The sequence below is a fragment of the Neopelma chrysocephalum genome, unplaced genomic scaffold, assembly GCF_003984885.1.
Source record: "Neopelma chrysocephalum unplaced genomic scaffold, ASM398488v2 Primary Assembly neopelma1_96688, whole genome shotgun sequence".
NCBI classification, from domain to species: domain Eukaryota; kingdom Metazoa; phylum Chordata; class Aves; order Passeriformes; family Pipridae; genus Neopelma; species Neopelma chrysocephalum.
This window is the reverse complement of record NW_020925333.1, coordinates 701,684-718,554: the sequence shown is the minus strand read 5'-3', so window position 1 is coordinate 718,554 and position 16,871 is coordinate 701,684. Positions and strand designations below refer to the sequence as shown.

Genomic DNA, 16,871 nt, shown 5'->3' with positions numbered 1-16,871 from the left:
TTTCAGAGCTGCCTCATTAAACTTTTTTCATGTCAGAGATGATACTTCAATGTGCCTCAAAATAAATGTGTAATTCTTAGTTTGCCCCTCTGAATGTGTGCTTACATTTGTACATCACAAAAATCTTACTTGAGTTTTCTTAATGTATCGGATCAGTTTGTTATTTTTTGACAATGAGAGAGTTATTTAATCAGAAACTTAAATAAAGGAGAAAGCAAGCAAAATCAACAAGAACTTCAATCAGAGGTACATTTGACTGTTGTATAATCTGACCTATAGATATCAGTTTTAAGAAGAAAATTAGTAAATTATTTGTTCTACAACAATTTCAGCTTAATTCCAGAAAGAAGAAATAATCTCCTTGTTATTTCAGTTGATGTGCCAGCATAGTAGAAATGCTTCTTAAAAGGCCCATATGCTGATGATATGGATTCCTTTTAGTGCAGACAAGAGGGTTGCCAATCCCATTTTGGCTAATAAGATTAGTTGATGATGATTAACACCTTCCATGCTCAGCATGGCGTGAATTCACAGTGAACAAAGAAGCACTTAAGATAACTGAAATTAAACAAGTCACAGTGCTTGTAAACAGTCTGGAGAAATTTTTTTTATGAGGAAATAGGAAGAAGAGCAGAAGATAAGTAATTCAGGGAATAATTGGAGACTATATTTGCTGTGGTTTGTAGTAAGAGCTACTTTTTGCTATTTGTAAGGTCTCTTACTGGTCTAGTATTAAGAGAAAAAATACTAAAAATCAAATTACCTTGTCTTAACTGCACACCATTTGACAAAATGGGAAAGAATTCTGTCAGGAGAGCATATTTCATTGATTAGTAGCGATGTTCAACAGCTAAATAAATCTTCTCTGACAAACTTCTGTGATAAATTGGTGTTCTGACTCTGTGTTTAGGTGAGTGTAGCAGTGGCATCTGTGATGAGGCAGCCTGCATCAACAGTGGTACCTGTACTGCGAGCAAAGCAGATTCTTACATTTGCCTTTGCCCTCTTGGATTTAAAGGTCATCATTGTGAAGAAGGTGAGTGGGTGCTGGAATGCTTCTATTTCTTTCTACATGTGATGTAGTGTTCAATGTGTTTTCCACATAGAGACATCTGAGGAGGTCTTGTGCTGTTACACCAACAGAAGAGAGCACTTATTACTTCATCTTTTTAAAGCCACATACTGAAACCCTTCCCTCACCACTTTGGAGCTACATCCAGCTCCTACATGATCAGTGATTCTCAAACCTCTTTGCTTATTTAAACTAACGGTAATTAAGCATCTCAAACTTACTTTTCAAAAGCTAAAGTAATGTACCACTCCACAGTTGCCCATTAATTCTAAAAAAATACCCACTTTTCTCCTAAAACCAGTGTCAGTTGTATATTCTGAAATGTAAAGGACACAATAGCAATTTCCTGCTAAAATCAGAGAGATACAAATAGCGAAACACATGTAGCATTATTTTCTATGCTGTAGAACTTTTCATGCCATCACCCATTGTGTGCTTCCTACTTTGAAGAACCTTATGGTGAATCACTAAGGAAAAGAAATGTGAAGTTTCATAGTACTAATATGTCCCTGGAAAAGGAGGGAATTAAGCGGTGTTGGCTAAGATAAAAAATTATTTTTAATTTCAGTGACAAAATTTTGAGGTTGTTTTGCTAAATGTTAGCTTTTACTTAACAAAGGGAACTGATACTGGTTGGTAAGTGTCAGTCTTTTACATTTGAGCCTCAAGTGACCTGCTTGTGATTTCTGGATTTCCAGCACTCACCTTGGCCATACCTCAGTTCAACGAGTCCTTAAGATCATTTGCTAGCACACCCTGGCCCTTGGAACCACAGAATTACCTTTCCTTCATGGAGTTTGAGCTGACATTTCGTCCAGATTTAGAGACTGGTGTCCTTTTGTACAGCTACGATACAGACAGCAAGGACTTCCTCTCCATTAACATGGTGGCTGGTTATGTGGAGTTCAGGTTCGACTGTGGCTCAGGAACAGCTGTTATCAGGTAAATGGTGTTGCTTGTGTTTCCTTTCCAACAGTGCCATGGTGCTAATCTGGGAGAGGAGTGGGCTGGAAAGAGTAACAGGCTATGATGAGGCGTGCGACCCCACCGGTCTCTGGTACCTACTTCTAAGGAAGCACAGAAGCGCTAAAACTGTATTCAGGGGGACAGGGGTTTCTTCCTGTAGGGGTTTATGTTTCAAAGCTTTGTTGTCAGTGCCACCACTTTACTGTAGATGTTACTTTTGTGTCCATATGGTATTGCAGAAATTCCCTTCTTGCCTCCATGACATTGTGCCGTAGCTAATTGGGGGATTTTATCCGTATATTTTCTACCAAAGGATTTCACAATATTGGCACTTTTGTGAGCATCCTCTACCCTGATTTTGAGTTCCAACAGTAAGCACCAGGGTGAAGGTGACACAAGAAGGTATACTCTAGGTCTCTCCACTTCCTCATAGTGTTGGTTTTTGGGAACCCGAGGCTAGGTTCCAATTTATATAAATTAAGCTGTCTAAGAGATGTGGTTTAAATTAGTCCCCCAGGTTCTTAGATAAAGACAGACGTTTTGAGAATGATTCATTGCATTCCAAAATCAATGTCTAGGACAGAAGCAATGAAATGCCTCAAAAAGGGCTGCTCTCCCTCTCTGTGTAACTGAGTGCCCAGTTTCCAGGCAGCTGTTTCTGGGCTTTCTGAAAAGGCGATGGGCTGGACAGAGGCACTCAGTATGTTAGATATGGTCCAGGAGGCTGCCAGTTTGACCAGTCTGACCTGATATTTGAAATAATCTATATAAAGCTTATACAAAATGTGTACACTGCCTGCAAGTCTTACATACCAATGATTCCTGTGGATGGACATCAGGAATTTTGACTATACTGCGATTAGGAGAAATGTACTGATTTTGCACTGAATGAGTACTCAAGCAAACAAACCTATTCAGATGACAAAATAAGAGATGAAATTTCAAGGGAGCAAATGCAAAATAATGGACAAGCCTAACAATGTACAGCTGTGGTAAAACAGTTAGTGTTGTCAGACAGATCCTGGAGTTGTCATGGATAGTTCTGTGAAAGCAACAGCTAACTGCTCAGAGGCAAGTACAGAAATGTAAGTACAATGCAGAGAATTATTAGGAATGGAATAAGGAACAATGCCTCAACTAAAACCCACAATGCACCCTGTCTTGAAAACTTGCTGCTATTTTGGTCAGTTCATTTCAGAAGAAATTAGCAAAATTAAAAAAGAGGTGTAGCGATGATATCTAGGAGAGAGGATGAAACAGCTTTTACAAATACAGGAGGACCTTTCAACCTGGAAAAGGAGTTTGGTGGAAGTATGATAAAGGTTTTTAAATTGTGAATGACATGGAGATGAATGATTATTCTGTATTTTTTAAATGTAAGAATCAGAAGGATTTTTGTTGTTTTTTTCTTTTTAGACAGCACATAAATAAGTTGTGGAAACTAATTGTCACAGCATGTTAGAGATGCCAGAACTATAAATAGGTTAAAAAAAATTAGACAGATTTGAAGAAAGCTCCATTGAGAGAGATCAAACACAATTGTACGGATGCAGCCTCTGACTCAGGAAATTGCTAAATGACAAGTTGCCAGAAGCCAGGATGATATATCAAGGGAAGAATCACTCCATACTTGCCCTGTTCTATTCTCTTGCTGAAAAGTGGCAGAAATAGCTAATTTTGTAGACCTTTGCTCCAACCCAGAATAGCCCTTCTTACAAAAGCATTCAATCTTTACTGATTACAGTCATCTAATTCCTGTTACTGGCAACCATAACACATTGAAGTAATTTTTTTTTCTCAAAGAATATTGTAGCACTTCAGAACACTTTGGACTAAAGTTTTACTGAGATGTAGGCTTTTAAAATGTGGCAAAAGCCACAGCCATATGCCTGGGAGTGGACACTGCCCCTTTCTGTTTCAAAGGTGAAGTGCAAGCTGGATGCCAGCTAGCATCTGAGCTACATGTACTGGGTGAAAAGAGTGTGGTGAGGTAGCTAGGTAATGGAGACTCATGAGACAATCCAACTTCATTGAGAGTTGTCAGGTTGTCCTGTTCACCTCCTTTTTCTAGATAACATGTGCAACTCACACCCTGTTGTCAGCTCTGTCAGTGATTAAATAAGATAAATACATTCTCTGTTTTTCATGCTGTCTCAATCAACATCTGCTTAAAATTCTGCCCTGATCTTCATCATACTGCTTCATGCCTACCCTTTGTCTTTAATGGGGCTATAGCTCTGGGCAACCTGATACCTCTTCCATAGAACCATCAGGCTCTTAGATATTATAATATATTCAGAACACAACTATGATGTCTTTTTAATTAGAGTGAGGCAAGCTTATTTATGTATGTCAGCAGTAGCAGTAGGAAAGCTGATGCTGGTGAAGCTTGTGTTTTTCCGGCTGTGTCCCAGGATGAAAGCAGCACAGGGTGCACAAGGGGCTTGACATGGAGAAGGGATTCTGAAGGGATGCAGCAACTGAACTGTTTGTTGAGATATCTCAGAAGATAAATTGCTGTCCCCTGGGATTTCCCTTGGCCAGGCATGCACAGGATCAGGATCTTCATGATTTGGAGTATTTTTTAAGGTTCAGTTTACATGGGGAAAAGTAACCTCACAGCATGTGAAGAGCCAGGAGTGTTCAAATGCCTGAAGAAAATTTTGTTTCAAAAAGTCTGTGATTCCAAGAAGTAGCTTGCAGCTCTGAAGTGAAGACTCTGCAAGGCTCAGTCATTCCTAATTCTAATTAAATCTAGCAGAGCAGGAGGGTTAGCATTATGATGATCTAATCAGAAGAGATAATGTTTGTATTGCCACTTACTAGGTGGCCAAACCTGTCTGGTCCCTTTATATATGTACAATGACTTAATCAGGGTGATTAAATTCTGATTGATTTACCCAAAGTAGTTAAACCCTAAATGGTGCTCCCTAAGAAGAAGAAGAAAAGAAGAAGAAGAAGAAGAAGAAAAGAAGAAGAAGAAGAAGAAGAAAAGAAGAAGGAGAAAAGAAGAAGAAGAAGAAGAAAAGAAGAAGAAGAAGAAGAAGGAGAAAAGAAGAAGAAGAAGAAGAAGAAGGAGAAAAGAAGAAGAAGAAGGAGAAGAAGAAGAAGGAGAAAAGAAGAAGAAGAAGGAGAAGAAGAAGAAGGAGAAAAGAAGAAGGAGAAGAAGAAGAAGAAGGAGAAAAGAAGAAGAAGAAGAAGAAGAAGGAGAAAAGAAGAAGAAGAAGGAGAAGAAGAAGAAGGAGAAAAGAAGAAGAAGAAGGAGAAAAGAAGAAGAAGAAGGAGAAGAAGAAGAAGGAGAAAAGAAGAAGAAGGAGAAAAGAAGAAGAAGAAGGAGAAAAGAAGAAGAAGAAGGAGAAGAAGAAGAAGGAGAAAAGAAGAAGAAGGAGAAGAAGAAGAAGAAGGAGAAAAGAAGAAGAAAAGAAGAAGGAGAAGAAGAAGAAGAAGGAGAAAAGAAGAAGAAAAGAAGAAGGAGAAAAGAAGAAGAAGGAGAAGAAGATGAAGAAGAAGAAGAAGAAGAAGAAGAAGTGACTGGCATTGCTTGCTGATATTTTCTTATGGAGCTTTTCTGAACTAAGTGTCACTCAGAAGTCAGCATCATCCAAATAGATAAAAACAGGCTTTGAGAAAATTGGGAGAATCAAAATAGATAAAACAGAAAGATTTCAAAACTCCTGTTGATTGTTAAGAAAAAAAAAAGAAATTGTTATTTTCACATTTTCAAAATTATATACCTTTTTGAATCAGCATTTGAATCACTATTGACTCACTATTTAAAATCACGTTTTTTTCCATTTCTTTAATTTTGAAATATATAAAGTTTTTTCTTTTTTAAATGTAAATAGCCTGAAAATACAAACCATTATTTCACCCCCAAAAATTCTGTGTTTTTTAACTGGAAGCTAGAAAGTCTCCAGGAGTCCTAGATAGCAGGACTTCTGATTTTTCCAGCTTGACCAGTGAATTAAACACAGGTTTCCATTGCTCCTGGAGGAATCCTTCAAGATCTCATTTAGACATAAAATGTTTTAACCGGTGTAGTGAAATAACATTCGAAAACAAGGTACAAAGATCTGTTAAACTTGTAAAGTGAAATGTGGTTTTGCCCTTCATACAGGCTGCTATTCATATCAGTGTTGAACTAGTAGTTGAACAGTTTAAAAATGCCTCCTTTGAGACTGGTGAATACTTTGCACAACTGGGGATTATTGTTTCTAGCCAAGATCTCATCACATTAGGCTTGTATTTTAGTTACTTCCCGTTAATGTACAGCATCCGGGCTGCACATGTGTTTGTATAGATGTCGCTGTAATAGGATGCATAAATAGAGACGATAAGCCAACACAGAGTAGTTCTGTTTTAAAAGAGGATGAAGGATGTGGGACTAGACCAACCATTTAGTGGGAAGCTTTCAGTGAAATGAGGATGTACAGCTGAGACAAAAATTTGTCTTTACTCATGATAAGTGACTGAACAGAAAAAGTAGCTTAGAGGTAGCTAAAACACAGGCTGATCATAGAAGCATTTAATTTATAAATAAAACTAGAGTGCTTGTTATTTGCTGTAGGAACATAGTCTTTGCTGATGGGGCTCAGAAAATTGTTACGCCCTTATAAGGAAAGAATCACAGTGGTTTATAGTTATTTTTTTATTTAGAAAATCCTCCCAGAGGACTTGACTTTTTAACATCACAGAATATCAGAAAGGCAAAGTGTTACATACTTGAAAATTTTCTTCCCCTTAAAACAGGAGTGAAGAACCTGTCAGTCTGGGTCAGTGGCATGAGTTGCGAGTGTCTCGCACAGCAAAGAATGGTATCCTACAAGTGGACAAGCAAAAGCCAGTGGAAGGGATGGCAGAGGTGAGCATATGACGTGACTTGTCTTGAATGCAGCTGTTAGACTGTAAAAGTGATTGCATAGTGAACTATACAGTCGGCTTTCAAAGTTCTTACAAGCTTAAAAAAGTATACACATTAGGGAAACATCTTCTTAAGCCCAAAGTTGGAAATCTGTGAGTAAAGTCTTCCCTCAGATGACAGGGAAGCAGCTGAAATCCCTACCTGCTCTTGACATGTAACTGGACTCACATTTTTGTGTCTGGTTCATACATATTCTGGAGGTTCTTTTCTTGGTACTTGCTTGTGGCTAAGTCTGCTGAACAATGTGTGCTGTAGGAAATCTGTCATCTGGAGAAGAATTATGCTGAAAAGTATGTGCCCAAATTCCTGTTCTTTAGCTCTCTCTGAATATTGTCCTGGAAAGGTAGGCCAAAAGACAATTGTTTCTTGTCTTCTTGCAAAAGTAAGTTGTAGGGCAGAGTAAGGGCTGAAATATTCAAACAGCTGATGACTTGCATTTTGTTCTTCACTCACCAAGAGATTATAGTGAGTCAAGTTTGTAATAAAGTGAAATTGTGCTTGTACCAAGCGGGATATTCACTCTAAGCACTCAAATGCAAGCACAGAGGTATTTTTTTTATCTCAAGAACCTGAGGTTAGAACTGCTTAGAAAATGTCCTTTATTCTTTCCTAGTGGACAGAAAACCAGACTTCAGATCCCGTTAGCAGAATAATCAGCAGCTTTTTCAGCAAACTGGGAAGCTTAGACTATTCTTGTTCAATTTAAATAAATTGAATATCCAGTTGTCTGTCAGGAAACAAATTGAGTGAGAAACATTCCATTGGAGCAGTCAAGACTTCTTTAGATACACGGGTTAAGATGAAGACTTTATTTTTTTTTCTAAGTACTTCAGTGCAGCTGCAGGAGGAGGTTGGCTGGGAGCTGCCAACAAAGAAAACACAGAAGCTTCTACAGGGCTGGAATTACGCAGTTGTCCTGTCGTTAGCTGTTACATGTCTTTCAGTTCACTCCAGGACCCTGACTATTCCCATCAGGTATCCTGAGCAACTGCTTCTGGTAACTAATGCAAGCTCAATGTTTCTTTCATTTAGCCCCGTAACTTGCTATAGGTTATCTTTTCAGACATTGGAAACGTTAAATTAGTTTCTGTTGCATGAACTTTGCTCCAATTTTAGCTTTATGAACCTCATTTGGGTTCTAGATTTGCACCAGTGTACTTCAAGTCTTTGCAAATAAAGCTAGATGTGCAGTGAGAAACACAATGAGGCAGTCTCCTTTCTTTCTTCTTTCAATATTGCCATTTTGAAATACATGAGATTTTCCAGCTACTTCTGATCAGGATAAAGCACAGTCAAGTAGAGAGTGTCCTACAATGGCTTTCTTGAGAGAATTGTACTAAAAAATGTGATTAACAGAAGTAAGGAAGCACTGAAGTAAGCTTTCTAGCATTTAATGTAGGGCTATAACAATTAATGTAGGCTACTCTGAAGATACAAGCATGGTTCCAGCTACTCTAATAAAATGTTATTCTATGTTTTTTGCAGGGTGCTTTTACACAGATTAAATGCAGCTCTGAAATATTTATTGGTGGAGTCCCTAGTTATGATGATGTGAAGAAGAATTCTGGGATCCTCAGACCCTTCAGTGGGAGCATCCAAAAGGTGTGTGCCCAGATAAACACATTTATTTCCATCCCATCTAGTGCACACTTTATGGGGAAACTTGCCCTTATGCGACTGGCAATGTTGAAAATAATCTAAGATTTCACCTCAGGAGCCCACCACAAAGTGCTTAAAGAATTATTTCACAGTGAAAAGTCATTAAACTTTAATAGCCAGTAATTATTACCACTACCAGTCTCCCTCTTTATTTCTATACTGTACTAATAAGTTAGCAGAAGCCATATGGGATTGAATTCAGAAGGACATACAAAGCTATGTGAAGATTAGCATTCTCAAACATCCCTGTCACATTATATATAAATAAAGAAATGGAAGAAATGCTCAAATACTTGTGTATGCACACTAAGACAGTTAGATGTCTGACATAACTAATGCACTTGTGAGTGAAAAAGAATCCTAGAATCCTAGAAAAGACCTTAAAGGTCATCCATTCCAAACCCCCTAGCTTGCTCATGAGCAGAGACACCTTCCACTAGACCATGTTGCTCAGATCCCCATCCAGCCTGGCCTTGAGCACTTCCAGGGATGGGACATCCACAACTTCTCTGGGCAACCTGTGGTTCTTCCTAATACCCAATCTAAACCTACTCTCTCTCAGTTTGAGGCCATTCCCCTTGTTCTATCACTCCTTGCCCATGATCCTCTCCAGCTTTTCTGTGGGTCCCCTTTAAGTACCGGAAGGTACTATAAGATCTCCTCAGAGCCTTCTTTTCTCCAGGCCGAACAATCCCGTACCTTTCAGCCTTTCCTCATAGCAGAGGTTCTCCAGCCCCCTGATCATATTCACGGCCTTCTCTGGATTCCCTCCAGGGGCTCCATGTCTTTCTTATGTTGGGGACCCCAGAGCTGGATGCAGAGCTCCAGGTGGGATCTCACAGGGGCATAGTAGAGGGGCAGAATCCCCTCCCTCGACCTGCTGGCCATGCTGCTCTGGATGCTGCTCAGGACACGTTTGGCTTTCCAGGCTCTAAGTACACATTGCCAGCTCATGTCCAGCTTTTCACTCACCAGCACCTTGAAGTCCTTCTCTGCAGGGCTGCTCTTAATACCAGCATGTATTTGTGCTTGGGGTTACCCTGACCCTGTTGCAGGGCCTCGCACTCGGCCTTCTTGTTCTTCCTGGGGTTCAAAAATTAAAATGGATTCCAGTCCCCCTCGTGTATTCATTCTGCAGATGCACACCTCACTGCCTTCTCCTCTTACAATTTTATATGGGGCACATGAAAGGAGGATTGTTGGCAGACATTAGGGATAATGTTCCCATGAGGTCAGCTGTGCATGGGTGCAGTTCTTTTCTAGAAAATATAAATTAATAATCAGTCCTAGTAAATAAACAAAAGAAAGTTCAAATTGAACTAATTTTTTTTGTCCTAAGCATACTTAAAATAATTTGGATACAGTTAGAAGGTTGGCCCTGAATCCTCATTTAAAGGAGAGAGTTCTTGTGTCAGATTAATGCAAACAAATAGCAAATAAAATAAATTTTAATAATGGTTTTTTATTTTAAAAATTGAAAAACTCTGTACTGAATCATGTTAACAATTGCTCAAGGACAGAAAAGTAATTGCAGTTCAGTGGAAATGATGTTATCCCTTGGTCTGACATTTTTCACTGTCTTTGTCAGCTGTCTAGCAGAAAACATGAAGTTCAGGGAAACTGGGGGAATGTGTCATACTGGTGGGAGCAGGTCAGTTACACAAGCATCAGTGGGAAGGTGGCCTTGACTAAATACAGTGCATTTTGGAGTGCAAGATAGGAAGCCTAGGAGCAAATAATACAGGTCACACTTACAAGGTGAGGAGTTGTACCCTAGAGTAAAAACAATGACAAGGATTGGGAATTTCTGAGTGTGAGCCCTTATTTCTATGATGTACTCAGTAAGGTAGATTTCACAGAAACACAGGATGTGCTGAGTTGGAAGGGACCCACAAGGATCATCAAGTCCAGCCCTGGCCCTGCACACGATCATCCCCAGGAGTCACACCACTTGCCTGAGAGTATCATCCGAACGCTTCTTGAACTCTGTCAGTCTTGGATTTGTATCCTCAGAGACCTGATGGGATGCCAGGGAAGAGTATTGCCTGCCTTTTTGGTATTGGGGACATTTAGTTTCCTGCTGTGTTTATACATAGTAGGATTTTGGAGAACCGCATAGAAATAGAGCTGCAAACATCACCAAGTACTGGAAAATATGCTGAGAGTAGAAAGACCTACCATCACTGTCTATTTAGTTTACTGCGATAAGGTTGGGAACTGGCTTTATTGTGGTCTGCTAGTCCCTACGTGGTTTCTTTGGGTACAAGGTGCTGGAATTATGCAGAAAAAGACTCGATGAGAATCAAGGGCTGGAATCTGAAGCTCAGAAATAAAAGACATGTTTTTATGAGTGTGGGCTTTTTAACCTCTGGAACAATGTAGCCAAAACTTAGAAAGAAGCTGAAAAGGTAGTGAAGTCTTCCCTGGTTCATATATATGATGGGACTGGATGTTTTTCTGCTGTTGGAGTTGTGCGGGGCTTTTTCAAATAGAGCATATATGCTTGATGCAAACCCTTCTCCCACTAGGATCTCCTCAAGTGCATTGTCTGAGTTTCCAGGAGGCAGAGTAGCTATTACCTTTTCAATTTTTGGCCTTAAAAATCTATTGTTTGTGATGTAGCTGAGACCAGAAGCTGTACTCACATGTAATCTCTCTTGCCTAGATATCAGCTGAGATTATACGAATGTTGGTTTATTTTGGAGAACATATATTTCTGACACATTAGGAAAATCCCACCATTTAGCAGTTCTCTTCCATTTAAATAAAAACAGTTTTGTGAAGTCATTATTTATATTTTTCATTCATCCTAACTCTAACTTCTTCCAGGCAAGATGAGATACTAGAAAGCAGTAGAAAATGCAAAAAACAAGCTGTTCTGCTTAGTATTTCTGTTGTCAACACTCATCTCCTGAGGGGTTTCCTGATCTCAGAAATGCTTTTCCTCAGCAATGCTCATCTAATTTACCATCCTAGCTCACGACTTGGCTACAAAGCACTCTGCCAGTGTTCAGACACAAGCCTGGTAAATCCCACGCAGCTTCACCCCATACAGGGGTTGCCCAAGGCTGTGTCACACTACACATGAGAAATTAATCTTCAATGGGTCAGGGTAAGCAACAGGATGAGCTGGAAAACTGGAAAACACACATTACAAGAGATAGGATTTGGGCCAAGTTTTGACAGTTACATTTCTCTGATGTCTTCTAGAGGAAGTCTTCTAACTAGCAGTATAATACTGCAAATTTTGGAGTTTTTACAATTTATTTTCCTACCTTGTTTTTTTTCTTTTTTTTTTTTAACACATAGATTGTCTTGAATGACCGGACGATCGATGTGAAACAGGATTTCACTTTTGGCATCAACCTAGCAAATGCTGCCCACCCCTGTGTGATCTCACCATGTGCAAATGGAGGCACCTGTGTTCCCAAGAAGGACAGCTATGAATGTGACTGTCCCCTGGGCTTCGATGGACAACACTGCCAAAAAGGTAATGATGGCTGCATTTCAACCCAGAAATCTGGAGCTGATCACAAAAATAAGAAAGATTTAGCACCTACAACTGCTGTTTTACACATCCCTTGAAATAGAAAGCCTGGAGGCCACAGCTCCCTTTGCATCTGTGCACTTTCCACGTACCCAGGGAAGAATTTGTTTTGTTGTTTAGGAACATGGTAACTGTTATCCCAGCACAGAGCTGTGATCCACAGATAGTAACCTGGTATCTGGTTGCTTGTGGTGGCCAACTGCATAACCCCCCTAGTTATGCAGTTATATACAAAGGGGGAATTCCTGACAGCATCCTCCAGCCAGCAATTGTGTTACATCCTGAAGCACAAACATCAATAACCCTTGTAATTTTATCCGTGGGGCTGACAGCAAACACTATACTCATACAAAAAAAGGTCTAGTACTGTTTTAGACACTGACTACTCTAATAGTAATTTCACCATCTGCACAGACACTACCTTGGTATGGCAAAAGAGACCACCAAGAAGGAAGGCTCACCTATGTACATGTTACTCGTCTTTCCTCAGAGCCCCTGTAATAGTTCAAACCTTAGATTCAGAAAAGTGTTAAGATCTGCATGAAAAGTGTTTCAAAAAATGTGCCTTGGGTTATTCCACTAGATGGAGATGTTTCCCCTCTGTCAGTCTTGTTCTTGAACTCCTAAGGGACGGTTTTGTAATGTAATAGTAAACTCAGCTCAAAAGAGCTGCTTCATTTCTCACAGGCATAAACTTCAAAGTCAAAAGTAGTGGTTCTGGTTAAATGGTGATGAATAGATGGCCTTTTCTTCATAACAGACAACGTCTTAGAAGAAAAGCATCTTATTAAGATACAATGCAAGCAACCCCTTTTCTTACATTGTTGTGGTCTAACTAATAGCCAAACCAACGTCATTTACCCTGTCTACTTTGTGGGGAGGAGGGAGAACTAGAATTTTGGCTTTCTAGGTATGTACATGTTGCTAAACTCCTGATTCCAAGACAGTATCTGCAGCTGTACCGACATCTCCAAGGGCAGTCAAGGCAAGGGAATGATTTGCAGTTTCAGTGTGACTCCCTGTCTGTTTGATGAGCTCCTGTCCATTTGCTGGTGCCAGAGCTCCTCACCAGTCCTGGGCTCCTGACCTGTGCTGAGCCCTGGGAGCAGTGTGCCAAGCTTGTGGTGCCAGCAGTGCTGCTGGTTGCTGTTGTCAGCTGAATGAGTGTCCAGGCTTTCAGAGACAGTCTGAAGCACCTTGTGCCTATGACAGCTGGATCCTGGGTGCTATATATATATTCATATATCCTATATGAATCCAACCCTGATTCATTTTAAAATGTCCAAAACCACAAGTCACCTGGCTTCTGTCCCAGCTACCTGTGGCTCCTGTTCCGGTGCAGCTCACCCTCCCTGCACTTGTGCAGCCTCTGCTGCCACCGAAAATCCAAGGGTTTGCTGATGGATGTGCACAGAGCATGGAAGTCCCTCCAGAACCTCAGCCTTGATGAGGACAGCCTTGATGAGGACAATCTGAAACAGATTTCTCAAAATAATCCTTACCCGTGTCTCTTTGGTGGGGTTCAGATGTGGCTAAGACAGGATGCACATCTGTGTCAACTTCTATTTCAGAACAGGCTTTGGTTAGCGCACTCAGAAGGTATGTGAGGTAAAGGTGCTGTCTCCATGCTTCTTTCTGGTGAGCTGCTGTAACTCCACACTCAAAAACCTTGTGCTTGTGAGGGACTACACATCATTCTTCAAAATTATACACACCACTTAAAAACTCAACTTAATAATGCTGGTATGAGGTAAATGAGATATTGATTCATATTGTAATGGATCATCAGCTGAGGATTCAATAGAGTTTCTGCTGGCATTGTTAGGTTTTAAATTGTTCAAGTTGTGGTGAGTGTTAAAGGTATTTTTGTACTTAATTACAAGATGGAGTAGAACAGCAAAGTGCTGTTTAGAGCTGGTTAAATGTTCATAATTTCCTGGTTAGAGCTGATACCTGGATAAATCTTTGTGAGTCACTGGGATTTGAAAGCTAGGACTAGCAGAAGGGTTTGGTGCTGGTCTGCACCTTTGAGTGTTTTGAGTGGGCAAACATAAATGCTTGGGGCAAAACAAAAACGAAAGAGTGCTACCTTCATGGATGGTTGTAGTCACTTTTGAAAATGGTAAGTGGGGGATCACACATTTGCAGAAAAGTGGGCATGAAACTAGACTAAGGGAGATTTTTATGCTTTAGAATAATAAAACCAGAATGTTCTTGTTTTGTTTTGTGCTGACTCACTGCAGAGTGTGGAAGTTACTGCCTAAACAGTAAGTACTGCAAATTATGTGAAAACTGCTCTGTCACTGTGTGTCTGTCTGGGTGCTGGGTTTCCATTAAGCCTTGCAAGTTTCTGTCAATTAGCCAAAATATTTTCTAAGGTTATGTAGTACTTCCTTAAACCTCATGCTGTTGATATTTCAAACTGCATCCAGAGCACCTGCCAAGTTCAGAGCAGTGGCTGTAGAGCTGTCCCTGTATTCACAGAGCGGAGGGGCCAGGCAGCTGGCTGAGTGTTTTGTGGAGGTAGGTGCTACTTCAGGCTGCCCTGCAGTTCAGAACTCATTCTTCCTTGTCACGAGAGCTTTGGTGCTTCTCTGCTGAATCATAATGAGCAAAGAGTGGAGGTGTTTCGTTCTAGATCTCCTTACTGCCCCAGTTCTTTCCCAGCTGCAAAGATCCTGCATGTATCAAGGGTACTGCTAAAATTTGTTTGGTCTTCCACAACCAAATTCAGTGCAGCAAGTGAAGAGCATACAGAAGAGCAAGCAGAGATAAATGTGTATCAAGTTTTATAGAGGAAATCAGAGTGTTTGGGCAAGGGCAAGGGCTGCTGCATGGCACAGGCACCTTCCCCTGCTGAAGGCAAGAGAATCGGGGTTCTAGTGCAGGATGTGATGAAGGAACAAGGGCTCTTTTCATGCTCTGCTGCCGTTTGATATGGTCAGAGACTCTCAAGTGCAGAAAGTGTCAGACCTGGCAAGGAATGTCTGGTCAGTGTAACATATCTTTTGCAATCTTCCAATGACGTTGGCAGGCTGCAGACTGGCCATGGCCTGTGATGGTTTCTTTAGAACATTAGGCAACTTTCCTGATTTCACTATGGATGAAAACAGTCATTTGTCACTATCTAAAATTCTCAGTCTTGGCACCTAGAGCTAAATTTCGTATTGCTGTTACTGACTGCCAGACTACACCAATTGTTGCGTTATCTTTGTTACACTGAACTCTGAAAGCCCAGCCAGCCACTGTGTTGTGTAAAAAAAGCAAGCATCCTTGCCCTGGAAAACTTGAAATTTATATAGACGGGATTAGCTGTGAGTTGAAGGGATTAACCCTAAGGAAGAAAATAGGATGAAGGTATCTATTTTAAGTGATTTATGCAACTGGCTTATATTAATGGAGCAGTAAGTTATGGGAGATCAGCAACAAAATGTAGGATGTTCACTCAACAGAAAATCTGTTCAGGCCAGTTTCCAAAGCCTAGTGAAGGGCTCTGTATCAAGGATGTTCAATAATTTATATCACATACTTTGGCATACATGCCAAAGTCTTCTCCATGGGCAGCAGTGCACCAGCTCCAGGTTTGACTGCAATGTGTACTGCTGTTCCAGCAGCCATACAACATGAGGGTACCTGGGGCTGTCTCTAGAGACATGGAAGATGCTGTGTGGGGGACACACAAAATATCCTCCAAGGCAGTGCTGCAGTGTCAAATGCACACAACCAGGGGCTTCACAGCCTCTGCCATGCAGCCTTTAGCATGGTCTCAGTTACTTTCAGTAGACCTAAAGTCACCAGGGACCCCCTGTAAATCCTCCCGGGAGGTTGCCTCACCCTGCGCTGCACCCCAGAGGTGAGCTCTGAACTGGCAGCAGCCACTCTGTGCAAAGTCACTTACACTAAAGGAGAACATGGAAAGCTCACAAGCTGTGCTGCCTCTTGGCCTTCTTTTGCAGGGTGAGAGGTCCCAAATGTGCTCTGCATATGGTGCTCTGTTAGGAAATGGGGAGGAGTTTCTTAGATTATGAACAAGGGCGGTTAATGCTTAAGCTGTGGCAAGAGGGAAGGTTAAATCACATAGAGAATCAAATAATGTGGAAACAGGGATAAAGATAAAATTTGCAATCTTTTCCCAATACTTCATGTTCTTCTGTGCTAACATTTACAGTGAAGCAATACGTTAGGCCCAAGACATGAAGACTGTAGGTGGAGGGACTGTCAGCAGTTTATATTGCCTTAACTACTGCCCCTACATTTAGGTATGAACTGGTAGTGCATTTTTGCAAAGCTGAGTGTGTTCAGCTCCGTTCTGTTTCACTTGCAGGTGCCTGCCAATGAAGCAGTAAATCAATAAAAGTCTTGTCTCTATTTTTTCCTTTTGTTTCCATATCAGCTAACTGACACTCATCTTCATTTTTTTACTTACTTCTCAGCCATTACAGAAGCAATTGAAATCCCACAATTTATTGGTCGCAGTTATCTCACATATGATAATCCAGATATCCTGAAAAGGTAATGTGTCTGCTGTGAACAGAAATATTCTGTTTTGTTAACTGTTACAATGCTAGGACCCTCGTGTGGGAGGGTGTTGTATGTTTAAGTGTTTTAAGCTGTATTTCCAATATTTCTATATTTCAGGGGAAAAATACATTTTAAATGCATATCTTTACAGCTCAGTTTGTTATAATATCTGAGCATCTTGCAGC

General features: G+C 40.5%; 1 protein-coding gene across 2 annotated transcripts in view; it reads left to right on the top strand.

The window, feature by feature from the left end:
- The window catches only part of EGFLAM (EGF like, fibronectin type III and laminin G domains), a 73,761-nt gene that overhangs the window by 50,703 nt on the left and 6,187 nt on the right, over positions 1 to 16,871 (top strand). For both annotated transcript variants that reach the window (XM_027709154.1, XM_027709155.1), the window contains exons 14-19: positions 911 to 1,036; positions 1,771 to 2,014; positions 6,788 to 6,899; positions 8,445 to 8,561; positions 11,928 to 12,108; positions 16,599 to 16,677. In XM_027709154.1, coding sequence (XP_027564955.1) covers positions 911 to 1,036; positions 1,771 to 2,014; positions 6,788 to 6,899; positions 8,445 to 8,561; positions 11,928 to 12,108; positions 16,599 to 16,677 — 859 coding nt within the window. The remainder of the gene's footprint in view (positions 1 to 910; positions 1,037 to 1,770; positions 2,015 to 6,787; positions 6,900 to 8,444; positions 8,562 to 11,927; positions 12,109 to 16,598; positions 16,678 to 16,871) is intronic.